Source organism: Quercus lobata, chromosome 3 (genome assembly GCF_001633185.2).
Source record: "Quercus lobata isolate SW786 chromosome 3, ValleyOak3.0 Primary Assembly, whole genome shotgun sequence".
NCBI classification, from domain to species: Eukaryota; Viridiplantae; Streptophyta; class Magnoliopsida; order Fagales; family Fagaceae; genus Quercus; species Quercus lobata.
Genome location: NC_044906.1, coordinates 63,371,079 through 63,391,137, shown reverse-complemented (window position 1 = coordinate 63,391,137; position 20,059 = coordinate 63,371,079). Strand labels below are relative to the sequence as shown.

At 30.9% G+C, this 20,059-nt stretch overlaps 1 protein-coding gene across 1 annotated transcript; it reads left to right on the top strand.

Moving 5' to 3' along the window:
* The first annotated feature begins 14,511 nt into the window (after positions 1–14,511).
* LOC115978941 (MATH and LRR domain-containing protein PFE0570w-like) lies at positions 14,512–18,622 on the top strand. The gene is made up of 5 exons (XM_031100866.1): positions 14,512–14,888; positions 14,996–16,287; positions 17,129–17,539; positions 17,797–18,026; positions 18,121–18,622. The coding sequence occupies exons 1-5, from the start codon at positions 14,794–14,796 to the stop codon at positions 18,373–18,375; spliced, it is 2,283 nt and encodes a 760-aa protein (XP_030956726.1). The 5' UTR covers positions 14,512–14,793; the 3' UTR covers positions 18,376–18,622.
* Positions 18,623–20,059: the final 1,437 nt, after the last annotated feature.

Here is a 20,059-nt window from a genome sequence, read left to right as displayed (position 1 = left end):
GTTGAAATTTTTGCTTAAAGATGGATAGATTTCTAAGATGGATTTATTGCGCTATTGACAATCTCTTTTTTAAGAAAGCACCTCAGGATATCGCTTCTTTGAAGCTTTAAGTTCATCTTCTAACATATAAATTAGAAAATCTAGTCTAAACGAATATGATGTTTGTCCTTTTACTACGCATAGGTTCAACCTCTCTTCCATCAACTCTTGATCATGAGAGATACTAAACATAGACTCAAACTTTCTTTTAAGAAAGTTTAACACTTGAAATATATTCTAATTAATTTTCATGCATATAAGAATAATAGATTCATAAATTAGAAAAGTACTATGCACTATTGTTATGACCATAACCAATGAAAATACAATCATTGGTTCTTTATCATTTAGGAATAGGAACCACAACCTTCATCAAACACCTCCACATTTAAAGAATTTATAGAAAGACGATCACTCTTTCCATAATTCACAAGTGTCTTGGTGGTTTTCTTTTAAGGCATCTCAATGAAAAAAGAAGAAAAAAAAAAAAAACAATGGAAATAAAAGATTCCCCCCACAAGTTCTATGGTAATCAAGAACTTATTGCATTCATTGAGTTATTTCTCAACTTCATTCTTATAATGAATGAACATCTCTAATGTCTCACCCTTTCTTACTTAATAGGCACTCATAACAAACTCTTGTGCATTCCAAATTTTTGACAATTCAAGTATGTCAACTAAGGCATGTAACATATATATCATCCAAAGAAAGATTACAAAACATATATTGGGTTTAAACACATTAATATCCAATCAAGTTCACACATGCCCGTTTCTCAAAAAATAAAAAAATATAAAAGTTCACACATGCCCAAAATATATATACATGTATGTAATCAAATAAGGCTATACGTGCTTAAATACAACTATCATGTATCCTCCATATCAATACATAAAATTGTCCCTTAAACTTTATAAATAAATAACACATCTGGTCTAGGGGTGAAAGGTACAGTATCTAACTAAGAGTAAAACCCCATAATTATAGCCCCATTAGTGTGCAATTTGTCTCTCTTTTTCAAGTTTGACACTATCAAATTTTGGGCTTATATCCTCACTTTTGAAATTATCACAAATAGATCCTTGATGAATTAATAAAAAGGCTAACCAATAACAAAAGTGGCAGCCACGCCAAAATTGAGTCTAATAAAATAGATTCAAAAAAAAATTGACTCTATTATATTGACCAAATTTTCTTTATTCATCAAACCCATACACCATTGCACATAAACAACCAAAGTTTTGTTATTAGCATTAAAGACATTTTAATTTCCATTTACATATAACCTTGATATTAGCATAGGAGTACTGTCATGCTCTTAACTTCTTTCCTTCCTCTTTTGTTTTGTCCAAATGGATTGCGCCATTCGCTCCACACATCACCGTTTTGCAGAACCATTTCAATTCCCCTCAATGTTATCAATGATCATAATCACATACGTTTATTAAAAGCATAATATAACATTGGGTCAACAAATAGATATTGCAAATAAACTATTTCACAAAACAGTGAATACAAACTATGGCCAATCCAGTTCATCACGTCCATTAAAGGTTAAAGTAATATATGTAAATCACTAACTTTGATTTATATTACAAACCAACGAATCCAAATTAGCCAAGAAACTATCTGGATGCTTTTTTTTTTTTTTTTGATAGCAAACTTGAAAACTTTCATTAAACACAAGAAAACATTACATCATAATGGATGTTATCAATGATCATAATCACATACGTTTATTAAAAGCATAATATAACATTGGGTCAACAAATAGATATTGCAAATAAACTATTTCACAAAACAATGAATACAAATTATGCCAATCCAGATCATCACGTCCATTAAAGGTTAAAGTAATATATGTAAATCACTAACTTTGATTTATATTACAAACCAACGAATCCAAATTAGCCAAGAAACTATCTGGATGCTTTTTTTTTTTTTTTTTTTATAGCAAACTTGAAAACTTAAACAGAAGAAAACATTACATCATGATGGAGAGCTTGTTCCAAGAAACAAGGATTCTCTTCCATCCACACCATCAAGTCACTAATACAAATAGCATGTTTTTCTAACATATAGGCAGGTTTATTCCCATTTCTACATACATGAGAAAATAACACTTTCCTAACATCATGGGTAGAACTTTGAATCTCATAAATAATAGGCATTATCGAACAGACGGAAACGATAAACCTTGAAGGGCACGAATCACATTGAGAGAGTCACCTTCCAAAATAAATTCCTGTAATCCAACATCACCGAAAGGCACAATTTTCGTGATCAAACAATGTCAACGAAAGTACTTTCAAAATTATTACAATCCAAAGTCCTAACTATATAGTCGATATGCCCAAGACGATTAAGTTGCATAGGATTCAACAGTTACACTGATTCTTAAAATCAGTAACATCTAATACAATTAACAAAGTTGAACGTAACAAGATGATTGAATCGTATTATGCCGAAATACAAAACATCGTATTGGGCAAATCATGAAAATTTATAAACACCATATCAGAATCATAAATCCAAGTCGAATTCAAAAAATTCTCTTACAGAATTAAACGCAAGCACCGGCGATTAATTCAGATGCACGCAAAAACTTTTCCAATCATCACAAAAAATAAATAATGAAAACAGCAAATTCTGCTTTAAGATTGTTGGATATATTTCAACATTTACTTTGTGATTAAGCAAAAGAGAACAACATACAGATCTAAATATAAGCAATAACACAAATAGATTTGATAGACAAAAGCAATACTGTATATATATATATATATATATATATATATATAAGAAATCTACAAAGAATTAAAAACTCATAGACCAAATGCGTGAAGGATGAATGATTCAAATCAAGTCTTATGTTTGACACAATCTCCTTAAAGCAGATTTTGCCTCTCACACAATCTGTGGTGCTTTGAGACTCACGAACGTTTGCCTCCCATGATAAAATAATCTACAGCACAGAGAAGAAGCACACAAGGTCCGTGCTCTGTGAACTACTCTATGTCTCTTTCTCTCTAAATGAATGCACAAAAAATTTTCTCTTTAGGAGAGTTTTTCAAAAAATTATTTTTCATGAATGAGGGACTATTAAAATATACATTACTGAACAGACACATTGTTTTAGAAATAATGGGTATATACACACTTACTGACTCAAAAAATAAATAAAAATAAAATGTTATTATTAATTGGATAAGTTGGTCCAGTCCAAACATGCCTAAGGCCCAACCCAATATCCAACCCAAAACTCATATTCTCTATAATTTCTTACATGGTACTCAAGAATTTTCACCACTTTAATATCATTTTCAAGTGGACATATTATGAGTCAATTTCTTATTCACTCTATACTATTTTTCCAACACTTAGTAATGTCATAGCTTTAGAGCATTCACATCAAAGATGTGAAAAATGCTAAATCCTAATTTTAGCTCTCATCTCCTTAAAATATCATCCACATCAAACATGCTATTCTTAAAATTTTTGACATCTTTGCTACAGTAGAGTTTCATCTTTGACACCCTATTGTAGTAAGGTGCTAGAGTTTTTTATTATTTTTTTCTCTCTCTCACTCTCTCTTGTCTTATGCGCTTGTGCCTCTCTCCACTACTTTCTCTATCTCACTTGATTAAAATAAATAATATTTTAATGAAGTGGAAAAAAAAAATAAAACTTTTAATGTTGGATGTATTATAAAGTGAAATGTTAAAATAAATAAAGTAGTGTTTTGAGATGCTAAATGCTATATTTTTTGACATGTTTGATGAAAATGCTCTAAACCCTACTTGTTACATTATATGATTTGATAATTGGTACCAACTGAATCCCATGTCAATTTAGGTTTAGAAGTAAATCAAACTTCTCCCCCTCAAAAAAAAGAAAAAAGAAAATCAAACTTCAAGCAATAATTACTTCTGTCCCACTCTCCTTCGTATCTTTGCTGTCTTCTTTAAAATGTACACTGGCTCATTTAAAATAATTCTCCAACATTAATGGCTCATGTTATTCTAATCGCAGGTATTGAGACTTGACAGGAAGATGAAAATTGGGGCACGGTAATTCTTGGGAAATTGGAGAAGTTTCACTTCTCATCTTTTCAGCACAGGCAAATATTTTGAAACAAAACCCATAAGATAATGAAGTGAGTGAAAATATTAACGGTGTCCTTAGGCTATTTGTTAATAAATTATTTTAGAAAACTTTTAATATTAGTTTTATGAAAAAAAAATGTTTAAAAATCAATTAATTTTTTCTTTTCTCATAAATTTCTAAAAATATTTCATACACAAACGCAAATGCACTTATGACATTAATGATTTCGTGGTTTTTTTAATTCTTTCTAGTAGAGTATTATTTATTTTGATTTAATAAAATCGATGTCTTTCTTCTCAATAAAAAAAAAAAAAAAAAGTCATAACTGCATGAGTTTCTTATAATATATCATAGCTGTATGGGGATAACCCCCCAAAAAAAGAATCATGCAAATTCTATTTTAGACTGTTCGAGTAATTTTATATGCACAAATTTGAAAGAATATGCATCAAATTGAAATAATGGTATGTGGTAACGGGTAACCCACAAGTTGAGAAATTAATGTACATGTTACATATCATAGTAGGTACAGTGTTATATTGTGTGATGCACGTGATGTGAATTTATAGTGCTATTTATACCATACATTACTAGCTTTATCACTTACAATAACTTTCCCAAGCAAAATAAAAGGGAGGGAGAAGAAACTTTTTTTTTTTTTTTTTTTGAGAAACAGAGGGAGAAGAAACTTATATGATTCAGTTTCAACCATACATATAAAGATCGACTATTACAAGATAAATGTTTCCCCTTTAGGCATCTTGTCTAAGTTTATGCAAGTATCACTCCAGTTAAAAACATTGACTCTCTCTCTCTCTCTCTCTCTCTCTCTCTCTCTTCACACAAAAAAGTAAACACAAACATGCATTTTGATGCACAATTAAGTCTAAAACATCTATGAGTTCCAGTTAGCTCAACTGGTAAAGTTTCTAATAATTGAATAAGAGATTTGAAGTTTAATCCCTACTTGTATTAAAAATTTATTGTTGTCTTGGTCTGATAATAAAAAGTTATTATCAAAAGCAGACGCTATAGGTTAAAACTTTCCCAAAAAAAAAAAAAAAAAAAGTCTAAAACATTGAACTCCAAGCAGGCTGCCTCTAGGACTAAGCCTAAGACCCCTGTAAAGCCCCCAAAATCTTAGTATAATTATTGTTTTTAACTTTTAAGATTAAAAGAAAATGTATAAATGGGATGTGTACTCTTGTTCCCACCTAGTTACAAGAAACTCAAAATATTACCCAATTAAAACTCTAAATTGTTTTACCAAAAAGATGTTGTAATGACTTAAATGTGTCAAATTATCATTGGCAATCAACATGATTAATACTTTTGCGCGCATGTCAAGAAGCAAGATGAATGGATCAACTATTTATCAATTAAAAATGAGATGTAACAAAACCTAAATATTAAAATATAATTAGTAATTTTGCATTTGCAAAAACAAGAACAATTGTTTTTAAATAAATAATAATAATAATATAAAAAGTTAAATAAATAATATTTAATATATATTTAAATATAAATAAAAAAGCCTTACTTAAGCTTTTTTCATAGGTCTCTATCAGTACTTAGACCAACCTCTCTAAAGTATTAGACTTTAGGTTGTTTGCACAGCTTTAAGAACTTTTGCATACCAATGGTGGTGCCATTTTTCTTTTTTTCACATTTTTCAAAAGAGTTCGAATTCAGTAAAGATGGGATATAAAACTCATGCTTTACATAATTCAATAAAAGATTGACACATCAATTTTTTTACTTAAAATTCAATACATCCTATCATACATAATAAGTGAGTTTTAGTTAGCTCAATTGGTAAAGTCTCTGAGATCTGGGGTTCAATCCCCACCTACACCAAAAACTGATTGGTGTCTTGGCCTAATGATAAAGAGCTATCATCAGGAGCAGATGTAATACGTTGAAACTCTTTTAAAAAAAAATTACACATAATAACATCTCAATAAATTCACAATTAAGTTAGATTTTCAAATGGGTATTAAAATTAATTGAGTGTGATTGTGCCTATTTTTTAATATGTAATATGATGATGTGCCTATTTTAGTTAGCTCAACTGGTAAAGTTTCTGAGATTTGGGGTTCAATCCCCACTTACACCAAAAACTGATTGGTGTCTTGACCTAATGATAAAGAGCTATCATCAGGAGCAGACGTCATACATTAAAACTCTTTTAAAAAAAAATTACACATAATAACATCTCAATAAATTCACAATTAAGTTATATTTTCAAATGGGTATTAAAATTAATTGAGTGTGATTGTGCCTATTCTTTAATATGTAATATGATGATGTGACATGTTGGGATTGGATAGGTAAAACTTAGGTTTTACACCATATTCTTATATAATTTAATCTTTTTTCAAAATGATAAATAAGATATGTTATTACCTCTATATCTAAAAGTAAATTCTTGTTGAATGAACTCCTGTAATATGGAAAATAAATTTAAGAAGAAAAAGTTTTTCAAGTTTCAAGAGAGACCGCACACTCTTGGTGCGATAATTACTCCACAAGTATAAGTGTTTGTGGGATGTGGGGGAGGGTAAGGACCAAGGTTGAAGTCTCCAGGAGGGAGTTTTAGTCATATATACACTTAGATTAAGTTAGAGTAGAATTTCTATATTGTAAAAAAAAAAAAAAAAAAAAATGTATTAAGAGAGATTTATTACCTTCTTTGCATGGAAGCTGCTATATTATTTTTCACTACTATTTCTCAAATTGACTATTTCATGAGGACTAAGTCAGTCGGCACATCTCACACGTTGTCAATCACAAATAATCACCATAGGGCTAAGCCTAAGACCCCTGTAAGGCCCCCAAAATCTTAATATAATTATTGTTTTTAACTTTTAAGATTAAAAGAAAGTGTATAAATGGGATGTGTACTCTTGTTCCCACCTAGTTACAAGAACCTCAAAATATTATTTGAAACTTTAAATTATTTGATCAAAAGGATGTGTTTTAACTTAAAACGTTTTAACGCTCTGTTTGTTTCAACATTAACGTTTTTTGGAAAATGAGAGCATTTTTTAGAAAATTGTCTTATTTTCCAGTGTTTGGTAACAACCTTGAAAATGAGCTTAAGAATGTTTTCTGGTGTTTGGTATGCAATTTTTTAAAAATATTTCTTGTATAATTTAAAACATGTATATTATGTAAACTAATTAATGTAATCATTATAAATAAAAAACCAAGAATGAATTTGGTTTTTATACTAATTAATCTAAAATTTTGACAATAAATGCAATCAAAATTAATTAGTTGTCAAATTTTCATGATCTTTATCACTCATCTTGCTCATATATATAGATAGTAACGTACATACACACACACACACATATCAACCATTTGTCTACTATGGTCAACCACAAGTCTTCAATATTACTCTAAAATGTACTGCATAATTTATCATCATTGCATAGTATCTGCCAACAAAAAAGTATTTGCCAACAAATGCAATTCTCCTAAACAATTATCATTCATTATATAACAATATTATTAGTCCATGGTAAAATTTGTCCCATGTAAAAGCAATTTAGAGCAATATAGGTACTATGTTTAAAATTTTCATCTTTTACTTCATTCATTCTTTCTTCTTCTTCTTTTTTTATTTTTTTTATTATTATTATTTTTTTTTTGCACTTTATGTATGAAAAAGAAGTAACTTTTGCTTGGAATCCATTGAATCAAAAATTTCTTAGAGAAAAAAGAAAATTGAGCTTGAAATTCAAAGCAAAGAATTGGGATTTTGGTAGAGAGGAATGAAATAATTACCGCTGCAAATTTGTTCTCTTTTGCAAGTTGGAGTTATTGACCGATCAGTGAAGGAAAAAAAAAATCTAATCAGAGAATTGTGTTACAAAGGGGAAGAGAAACATGGAGAAAAGAGAGAAGAGAGACAATTAAAGAGAGAGATCTATGGGTAAAGGAGAGACCAGAATTAGTGACAGTAGGGGTGTGAGGAGAGAAAAAGTGAGAAAACTTACCATGAGAGAGAGAATGTGCCAAAAAATTAAGTTTTTCACAACTATAGATGAAGATAATATTTATAGGAGATGTAATGAATGAGAGAGAGATTGTTTTCCAATTTTTTTTTTTTGGAAAACAACCTATAGAAAATAAGCCTTATTTTTATTAAAGTTTTCTGTTGATTAAAGATAGTTTTCCATTGACCAGTTTTTTTTTTTTTTTTTTTGTTTTGTGCTACCAAACATTGGAAAATGTGAAAAACTATCTTTAAAAAAGGTTTTCCAGTGAAACAAACAGAGCGTAAGTTACAACACATCCTTTTGATCAAATAATTATTGGCGATTAACATGATTAATACTTTGGCGTGCATGCCGAAAAGCAAGATGAATAGATAATATCAACTAAAAATGAGATGTAGCAAAAACTAAATATAAAAATATAATTAATAATTTTGCATTTCAAAAACAAGAAGAGATGTTTATAATGTGTGTATATATATATACACACATTATAAACATCTCTTCTTGTTTTTGAAATGCAAAATTATTAATTATATATATTTATAGAAAGTTAAATAAATAATATTTAATTTATATTTAAATTAAAAAAAAAAAAAAAAAAAAAGCCTCACTAGCTTAAGCTTTTTTTTTCTTAGGTCTCAATCAGTATTAGACCAACCCAGTATAAAGTATTAGACTTTAGGTCGTCTGCTACAGCTTTGAAGAACTTTTGCTCACCAATGGGTGTGCCTTTTCTTTTTTTCTTCTTTTTTTTGCCTTTTGCAAAATAATAAATAGGTTATGTTATTACCTCTATATCTAAAAGTAAATTCTTGCTGACTGAACTCCTTTAATATGGAAAAGAAATTTAAGAAGAAAAGGTTTTCCAAGTTCCAAGAGAGATCTATTACTTTCTTTGCATGGAAGCTGCTACATTATTTTTCACTCCTATAATCTCAAATTGACTATTTCTCAAAAAAAAGTCAGTCGGCACATCTCACACGTTGTCAATCACAAATAATCACTCTGGGCCAAGAAAAGTTGTAATGGTGGACTAGGCGTCAACGTGAGCGTTGTGACTTGTGCGGTTGAAGCAATAATCAGTCACTTTTGAATGTAGTGGCAATCCCGGCAGGTTCATTGCCGTATTTCAGGGTTTTTGGACTTACACTAAAGTGGCCAAGAAGATCTTGTCTGCCTTTGAGTTCAACTATTTACAAATAGCCAACAAATAAATTAAGGAAAGCGAGGCAAATGTCATGTAATAGTTCGAGTAATTGGCATCTCTTAATATTTTAAATTCTCTGTCCATCAATTATTGAATTATAAAAAAAAAAAACTAGACTTCACGAAATGTTTGGGTGATGAGTTTATTACCCTGGATGTATGTAAATCTAGAGATTATAGGTGGAATTTATCATAATATTGGTCCATAGGATTCTTAGGGTGCCCCATGTGCAAAAAGATTGATAGTCTAACCAATGACTAAAACATCGCTTTCTTGTATTAAAAAAAAGAAGAGAGGGGACGGAGGGGGGGGTTTAAACTCATAATATCTGTTCACGAAATTTCTAGGTAGGTCTCTCATTTCCAGTCTGTGCTCAAAAAAAGGATGGAATATCTGGGTGGTGAGCTCATTATTCTGGATGTGATATAAATCTAGAGATCACATATGTAAGTTATTGTACTATTGGTCCATAAGATTTCCATAGTGTCTCATGCGCAAAAAAAAAAAGTATAGTCTGATAAAAGATTAAAACACCACTTTCTTGTATTAAGAAGAAGAAGTTAAACTCGACACCTTCCTTAAGCATCTAAATTCTAATTGATGTGGATTCTACACAAAAAAAAATTTACACTAAGTGACTACACTGGACAACGTGTCCTTGTAATATAATTGCGCGCACGTCCCTCTCAAGTCTCAAGACCCTCTCGCACAATACAAACATGAGGTCATGAATAATTTATATTTTCTTAAATGTTATGATTTTGAGGCTATAAAGACGTTCTAATTGCGTGACAATGAAATGAATCGCCGCCCTAAATCATTAATTTTTAGATCAAATTCACTCACACAAACATGAATCATGTGATGATTGAATTGAAAACCGGAATCGAAGTTGCCTTAGTCTCTAATTTCATTATACTACATAGAATTATAGGAAAACACAAAGTTTAAATGTTCACATCATTTGATACCAAATCTAGGAGTAATATTTTTTTGGAAAGCCATATAAAAAACTTGTTCTTTTGGGCCGTGCTTAGGTCATATGATCGCCATGAGAATATTAATGTCTTTTTAAGTAAAATTCTATTATCAAAGTTCCAAAAATTTTAAAATAGACACAAAAAAATAGACACAAAAAAAAAAAAAAAAAACTTCAAGATATTATAAGAAGTTTAATTATTTTTAGATTATCATACTATTTGTAGTTTTTAAATAATGAAATAGGGCGCGCATCGCATCTTGCCTCATGAAATATACCCTTTATTATTAGGTGAGGCCATGATGCTAATTAAATCTTAATATAGGCAGGAATAGAACTCATGTTATTTATTTACCAATAAGAAACTTTACCAATTAAATTAATTGAAATTCATAGTTTTTTTTTTAATTTTATTATCTCGTGAAATATTTGATTTATTTAACATATGATTTGTAATTAATCTGTATATTAGGAGAAGGTAACTCCTATGCCTACTTCTCTAAATTCAAAAAAAAAAAAAACAACAACTACTACTATGCCCACTACATGGGACAGACTTCTAATAAGATAATTATTGGAGCATTAGGTATGCCAGTACTTATAAGATAATTGTTGGTGCGTTAGGCATGCTAGGACTTAAAAAGTTTAGTTAGTTTTTAAAATCTTTTAGTATTAAATTAATTTTTTTTATTTAAGAATCAGAGTGTTATATTACACTAGATAGGCACTAAGAAATACCCTGCAGATGTTGTTTCTATCCAATGGCATAATTTATTTTTTTTCCATTGGTTCCAAAAGGAAGGAGACAAACTTTAAGAAATCCACTGCCTCAAATATCTGTGTAGAATTTATGCTAGAGAGTGCTAGTAGTTCCACTTGGTTGGATACATATAAAATGGTATCTACAAGACTAAAACTGATGTGTACGTCATTAGACTCATTACAAAGATACAATTCATCTACTTCACACCTGAGATGGTGCCAGACTGCCAGGTATAATTGGTATGCCCTGTTTTCCAAGTCTTATTTATTTAAAGGTTTGGTTTTCTACCACTGACTGTGAAAGTGAAAAACAGTAAAAACATAGTGCGTGTACACTGATGTCTTACTTTGCAACCCAATTGCGACTAATTTTCTCTTTTGATTTGATTGATCCACGAGGAAACACCGACACAGAGTGAGCCTGAATTCATCTGCAAATTAGTACAATATTTATCACCTAACTAGTTGCTAATAGTTTAATACTATAATGATCGTCTCGTGTATTGGATAAATGTATCATGTCTTGTAACGACTCAAGAAAAAACGTTTCTCACATTTGCGATATAGAAGTACTAGTCACAATTGAAGATCTATGTAGTTGTTAATAAAGCTCAGTTCAACCTAATATATGCCCAATGTAGAATTCATCACATACTCACGCAATCAATCAAATTGAGACATCACATTTCTCCTATAATCATGAATATGTGACCCACAAACTACGAGAGATCCAATATGTTATATACTTTCTTGCATAGTACATAGAAAATTTTGACAAAAGATATTTATATGTAATAATTATTTGATTTTTAGGCACTAAATAATCAATAAAAATTTAAATTCAAGAATTCGTAGAAAAGAACCTGCATATTTAGAATTCATTTATAGAAGATCAAACCTAATTTTATAAGATTTTTTTAGTGTTGGACTACTTTATCCATAAAGAGGTTGAGTTCTAATTAGTTTATACTTACATTGTTTAACACTATTTGTAACTCTAAAAGCCAAATTTAAAGTATATATTAAAATGATAATGTAGAAAAATGAAAAATTTAAACTTTTAAGGGTCCTGATTTGTGGCCCAAACCCAAAGTGTATGGGATCTCGGCCCAATGAGCTCAATACAATAAATTTGTAAAGAGTGGGTCAAAGAACTAGGCTCTAATGAGTTGAACAACGACTAGTATTGAATTAAATGACAATCAAGCACAAATAAGATGTATTAATGTCAATGGACTTTCAGTCCGAGGAGATCACAATTATATATATTGATCACAGTTAGATACAGAGACAATTTAGATTGCTACAGTGTTCTCTCTCTATTTTTCCGATCCATCCCCCCATGAAGTGTTTTTCACCCTTATATATCCTCCTTTGGACCATCTTCACCATACACTTGTTGATCATCTGAGCCCTTACTTGAGTACCTGTCCCATCAGACACCCCTTCTGGTTTTCTGTGAGTTGTGGTAGCCAAGGTAGTATTGTTCAGAGGTCTTCTTCACATAAATGCGGCCAGAAAAGTAGTTGCAGTGCATTTAATGCGGTGGTGGCAGTTTTTCCTTAGATATTTTTAGGTTTCCTTTCTTCTCATATGTTCATGAAGTATGTCTCTATCATTGGAGTTTTTTGGAGGATTACACTAACTGATGGAGTACATATTGTGAACTATATTCATCATATCCGAGGAAGAGTTCCTCCTCGAACAACCTTTCACTTGTTTCCCACCTTTGAGACTTTAATTGGGAACAATTAACAACTATTTGTTCCTTCTCGGACCTATCAATGTCCTCGGATAAGATCCAATGCCCAATATACTATTTTGTGCCCTCATTCCTACAATAGCATTTACGTGAAAAAAGTATTAATAAATAAAGACGTTGAGTTTTAATTAGAGTTCTACCTAATTTAACATTAGTTGAAACTCTAAAAATAAGAATATATATATATATATATATTAATGATAAAGCGATAAAATATTTATTTTAAAATCTTTTTCATGTTAGGACAACTTAATAAAAGGTAAAAAAAAAAATTATATTATTGTATATAGATATAAATATATACTTATACATATAGGTTACTTGGATGATGCTTAACATTGGTCAAAAAAATTACTTAGAACCCATAAAAAAAAAAAAAAAAAAAATTAGAATGTACTGTTATGTTTGTCTTAGCATTATCATTTTTCTAAAAAATGAATCATTTTTTAAATTATTTTATAAAAAATTATTGTATTCTCCTATGTTTGGTAGTGACTTTACAAATGAGTTGGAAAACCATTTCTTGACTTTTGTTATTTAACTTTTTTTTATCTGGCTTTACGTGAGATAAAATTGTTTATTTTAGCGAAAAACAACTTTTAAAAAATATGTCACACTTTTTCCATTGACCATAAATAGTTTACCTTATTTAAAAAAAAAAAAAATTCATGTACTGCCTAACATAGGAAAATGCGGAAAAGCATCTTCACATAAGATTTTCCATCGAAACAAATGAATTAGTAACATTTTGTTTGTTTCAACATTAAAATTCTCTAAAATAAGTGTCATTTTCCAAATTTTTTATTTTTGGGAAAGCTATTTCGTTTTCTTATATTTGATAGCAACCTTACAAATGAACTAAAAACTTTATTGGTGAGACAACCTTATTTTTCGAAAAATATTAGCAGAGCCGAAAGCCAACTTATTTTTTTAATAGGGTTTTTCATTAATTAAAAATGGTTTTCCTTCGACCAATATTTTCTAATATTTCTAAACACATAAAAACAGGAAAAAATTGTCTTTACATTAGGTTTTTAACAAAACAAACACAAATAGAGACACATGTGTTTGACATTCAAGAATCCTATAACCATACCTTCCTCCTCAACCACCCTTAGAAATGGTGGATGAACATTGATACAAAAACTACTCGAAATTCAATTTACAAGAAACACATGTTTTTACATTTTTTTCATTCAGGAATCCTATGAATCACACCTTTCCTCAACGGAAAAGGGTCTCTTGGGTGATCCCTTAACATTGACATGCACCTAACCAAAACCACCACCGACCAAAAATCCTTCGGACAGGTAAAAAAAAAAAAAACAACAACAATAAATTTTAGTTTTTATTAAAATAAAAGAAAATCCTCAACGCACACAAAGTCACAAAAGCAGACAAAGTGTCCGTGTCATCTATCAATTTTGACTCTCGGTTGTCTCAGTTCTGAAACGTGTAAAAAAAACCGAAACTCTAGAAGACTGTTACACTCGGACAATCAAAGTGAGCCAGAAAAAGAAAGTTTCTTTCCCACTTAATATTCCTCTTAACGTTGCTTTCTTTCTTTCTCTGCGGAATTTTCTCTATCAATCTCTTCCCCTTTAATCTCGCCAGTTTGGTCTCAAACAAACCAAAAACAATGGCCTAAATTTTTTGTTCCAATTCCCTTGTTTCAACTTTCAAACTTCATTTTCTACAAGTGGAATGTCCACTATCTTATATGAACGTTGATTGAGAAATTTTCTGTGCCCATGTCACTCTCCACCTTCCTTTAACTTTGCTTAGAATTGAGGGGAATTTTAAAAAAAAAAAAAAGTTTTGATCTTGATTGAAATGATGGGTACCAAAAACTTGCTTCCGCTTAAAGGCCATATAGATTTGGCGGTGATATTAAACGTGCTTTGCAAATGAGTTTGTGTACTAGAAGATGGTTCAGTTCATGGCTTTTATGGCTTCTGTATTGGGTTTTATCTGCAACTACTTGTTGTATGTTTTTGGATTAGTATTCAAATTCATATGCAGGTAATAAAGTTTACATTTTTATGTTCTGGGTTATTGTTTTTTTTTTCAAGGTTTTTACTTGTTTAAAACTGAGAGTTTTAATTTTTTTTACTCGTTTCTTTTTACAGATCTCTGGAAAATTATTGCAAAAAGGACTATGGTTCAAGGTACTTGGATATGGAGGATTTTAGAGAGGAGGAGGGTGGTGTTTGGTTAGAGAAAAGTGAGAGTGGCAATAAAGGCAATGGAGAAAGTGAAAATTCTATGTCTGCCATGGCTGCCACTAGTGCTAGTAAGTATGAGTTTATGATTGGGAAAGGTATTAGTGGCTTCGTGGAACAACCAAAAAGTATGAGCCTCAGTGTCCAAGAATTGTATCTGGGTTCAAAAGATTACACTGTTTGCAACAATACAGAAAACAAAGATATTGTAAAGGTTAATTTAGAAGAAGAGGTTGTCGGTTTAGATAAAACAGAGGACTCTGTTGAAAGCTTTGGTGTTGCAATGGTTTTAGAGAAAGCAGAGCAGAAAATGTTCACTGAACATGTGGTTTCTGAGAAGGGAGACATTGATGGCTTAGAAATAATCAGTTTGTGTAAGGAAGACTCTGTGGATGAAGTTGAATCGGTTTCAGAAGATTGCTCACTAAGGTTTGGTTCAGAACCTGAGTCAATTAGTTCAAGTGGTGAATTGTCAATGAACAAGTACATAGTTGATTCAATTACCTATGAGTTTTTCGCCTATAGAAATGTTGATAAAGCATTGGAACCTGTAGGCCTTTTGGCCAATGATGCTGAAAAAGTGGTAGAAGATATTGAGGAAGAAAATGAGATTATTGAGGAAGAAAGTGAGATTATTGAAGAAGAAAGTGAGATTGTTGAAGAAATTTCAAGCTGTGAAATAAGTCTTTCTGATCCTGAAGAAACTGATGCCGATGATGATTCAAATGATTCTGATGAAGAATATATAGAATTCGAACCCCATTTCAAGAATTTAAGCAGCTTGGAAGCCAAAATTTTGTCTGGTGAAGTTGTGAACAAACATGAAGAGGAAGATTTAGTCCAAGATGAGAAGGAACCCGAAAATAATTTGGAAAAAATTGAAGGAACTAACTTGGGGGAGAAACCATCCAAATCGAATTCTGATGATCAAAATGACTTGGATTACATGTGGGAGCATGACGATGTAATAGAACAGCTGAAATTGGAACTCAGAAATGCAAGAACTGGTGGACTTCCCACTATTTTAGAAGAAGAAGAGCCAGAGTCTCCAACCATTGTTGACGGTCTAAAGCCACTGAAGATCGATGTAAAGTTCGAGTTCAAAGATCGAATGGAAGAGATTCAAAAGGTCTACAAGAGTTATGCAGAAAAAATGCGAAAACTAGACATGTTGAATAGCCAGACCATGCATGCAATCGGTGAGTTTTTTAATTAATTATCTCTCATTTAATTTGATTTCTCATTTGTTAAAGCAGTAGTGTATGATTAAAACCAAATCTGAGGTTGCTAAACTTTGTTAGTGTTAGTGGCACGTCTGTTGACTTTCAATTTGCAGTGTTAGTGAACATATTTGTATTAGTATGCACTTTTTTAAAGGATTATACTCCAATTTCTTACCACAATATTCTGTTTTTGTTGATACTAATAGTAATAAAAAAAATTCTCTTCTATATACAGTTTCATGACATAAATTACATCTTTTTTTTCCATTACTATAAACAGTTGAATATACTATTTGGTTGTACCATCTGATTCTGTTGAAGATTTTTTTCTAAAAGGATTCTTTAAGAGATTTTTTTTTTTTTGATGAAAGTTTCTTTAAGAGAATTGTTTTACATGGTGGGTCTCCATCATATTTAAATTTGAGCTAATTATGGGCACGTAATCCTTTGATATCTTAAATTAAGAATGGTACAACTAATGGCAATCAATATCCAAGGTGTTTATTATCATATAACCGACCTTTCCCCTTCCCTTCATTACTACCAATACTTTAAAGGCATAAGAACATCAATAATGACTTTATACCCCACTTCCATTGCTCTTGTGGTTCTAAAGGTATCCAACACAGAGTAAGCCTGAAAAGTCGTATTGGACTGATAAGACAAGTTTCATGTCAAATATTTGATTAATAAAAGTGAAAACGAATGTTTTTATTAATATTTATGATTAGTTTCCTTTCAAAAAAAAAAAAAAAATCAATTTCTTTTTGTTTTTGTTTTGAATAACTTTACTGATCTGCTTTATGATCATCCATAGGATTTCTTCAGCTGAAAGACCCAGTTAAATCAAATTCAATGCTAAATTCTTCAGCCTCAGCTGCTAAGTCTCTTCCACATAACATATGGCTGCGTAAACAACGAAGGGTCACAGCTGATCCAATGCAGAAATTCACTGGAGAATTGCAAAGCAACTTGGAATTGGTTTATGTTGGACATGTTTGCCTTTCTTGGGAAATACTCCACTGGCAGTATGGGAAAGTCCAAGAACTTCAAAATTCCAATTCTCAAGGTTTTCAAAGGTATAATCAAGTTGCCGGTGAGTTTCAACTCTTTCAAGTACTCATGCATAGATTTATGGAGAATGAGCCATTTCAAGGTCCCAGAGTGCAAAACTATGTCAACAATCGATGTGTCCTTCGTAATCTTCTTCAAATTCCAGCCATCAGAGGTAATCAAAGTTATGAAGTGAACAATGACATTTCTCTAGAATTCTAAGTTGCACACTTTTTCTTGTATACCTACCATACTTAAATTTTAATTGTTAATATAGGATATTCCCTTATATAATATATATCTAACAATAAAAGATGTAAAATTAAGATTAGGTAGGTATAGTACATTAAATATAAAAAATTGTATCTTAGAATGATCCTGTCATTTGAGCACCTTGCATCTTCATAAAATAATGTATATTTGCATTGCTAGATGATTGCTTTAAGGAGAAGAAGGTAAGAAGAGATGAGGAGGAAGATGCAATTTCAAGCAGCATGTTAGCAAAGATCATTGAGGATTCACTGCGGGTCTTTTTGGAATTTGTTCGTGCTGATAAAGATGAAAAGAATGTGATCCTAAATAGTCCTCACCAAAATCATATCAATCTCCAACATGCTGCAGACTTAGAGGTTTTGATGAACACTCGATCTGATCTTCAAAAGGTTTGCTTACTTAGTTTCTATATAACTAATTGTTGGGACTTCTACTTTGGTTTGTATTTCAAAATGTTAAACCTTCTAATCTCATGTCTTGCAGAAGGAGAAAAAGCTCAGGGACATACTGAAAAGTGGAAATTGCATAGTAAAAAGGTTCCAAAAACATCAGAATAATGATCAGTTGGATCATTTGCAACTCGTTGCTCAGGTTGAACTGAAATTGGTTTCAAGAGTGCTAAATATGTCAAGATTAACAAGGGACCAATTAGCATGGTGTCATGGAAAACTAGACCAAATTAACATTGTTAACAGAAAGATTCACATGGAACCTACATTTTTACTTTTTCCATGCTGAAATGGCGTGCAGTGCCACGATTTTTCTTGAACTATGTACATTCAATGTTGGTTACAGGTTTATAGCAATAGATAAAAGAAAGCAGAATGGGATTAGATTTCCTTGATAGAGAAATTCTACGATACTGTATACATACAATAAATTGCTTATTTCACTAGTGAAGTTTTATAAACTTCCTTGATGGAGAAATTCTACGATACTGTATACATACAATAAATTGCTTATTTCACTAGTGAAGTTTTATAAACTATTTGGATTTTTTTTTCTATTCTTTTTGTCCCTTATATATGGATTTTGGATCAGTCTGATTCATCACTGATAACCCTTTGAAAGAGCAACGTTCCTTTGATATTATGGGTTTTTTTTTGGTGTTAATTAATTTCTCAAAGAGTGGTAAAAGATTTTATAGGCATGACTCATGAGTCCCAAGCCCAGTTTGGCTACATGGTTCTCTGGCTACATGGTTAGATGACCAAAAAACAGTAGAACTTTAATATCTCTAGTATCATCTGCAGCAGAAGCTATAGCCCAGTGGGAGTACTAGAGAGCAACAAATGGTTCCATTAAAAGAAAGAAAAAAGAAAAAACAGAAAAGTAAAACAAAAAAGAGAGAGAGCTACAAATGGGATCAACAATATTTAATGCATCCCCTTGCAAAATAATCCTAGTGAACCCCTCTCCTAGCTTTCTTATTTCTTGCGCTAACCGAAATCACCCGAATCTAGAAAGCTTTTGATTTAGATTATTTATTTATATTTTGATAAACAAGAATATCTAGATGTCTTTGAGTATTTGATTATTCTTTTGACTGTTTGTAGTCATTTTGTTCCACACATCCCAAGTTATTACATGGAGAAATCCCACTAGGGTGGCCCAAGATGCTTTGAGTTAGATTATGAGTCCATTCTGATAGTATCCCAGATAATTTGATAATTTGAGCTAGGGGGCATAAAATTTAAATATAGATCATTGTATCTGGATCACTGTTGCATATTGGGCACTCCATATCTTCAAATGCGAATCTCCTAGCCCAACTCAAAAGGTGTTGCACTTTCTTAATTATTGTAGTGCGTAGACCAACTTATAGGTTGGGTTCGGAATTCGGCCCATCTGTAATATTTAAGTACATGGACTTTTGCAAGAAAAATAAAATTTTCATAAAGTGCACATAACGTATTGGATATTCTATTTCTATACCAAGTTGAACAATAATGTTATTAGTTTTACCTTTAGAGAGAGAATTCAAAATTTTTAGATTTTAGTTGTTATTCCATGCAATCATTAAAAAATTGTTCAAAGCTCAAATTAAAAACTTAGGTAATCTAATTAGAATTATTATTTTTTGAAAAATATAAAACTTAATTTAATTAGAATTATTTTGTACTGAATTGTTTCATTCAAAAAGACAAATATAGAAGGTTTGCATCACTATATAGTGTTTACAAAAATCTAAAGTTGAAAAGGTTTTTAATGTGAGTTATTAATCAAGGTGTATTTTGAAATAGAGGTATAATTTTAATTAGTTTAAATTGATATATTTAAATAAATAAATGTTAAAATGATGATATGAAAAAATAATGTAAGCTTTCAAATACTTATGTAGGTAGACAAAGTTCGGCCTAGGTCGGGACTAGCCCAAGAGCCACAGACCCATTGTCTAGCCCACAAATATGGGGTGGAGCTA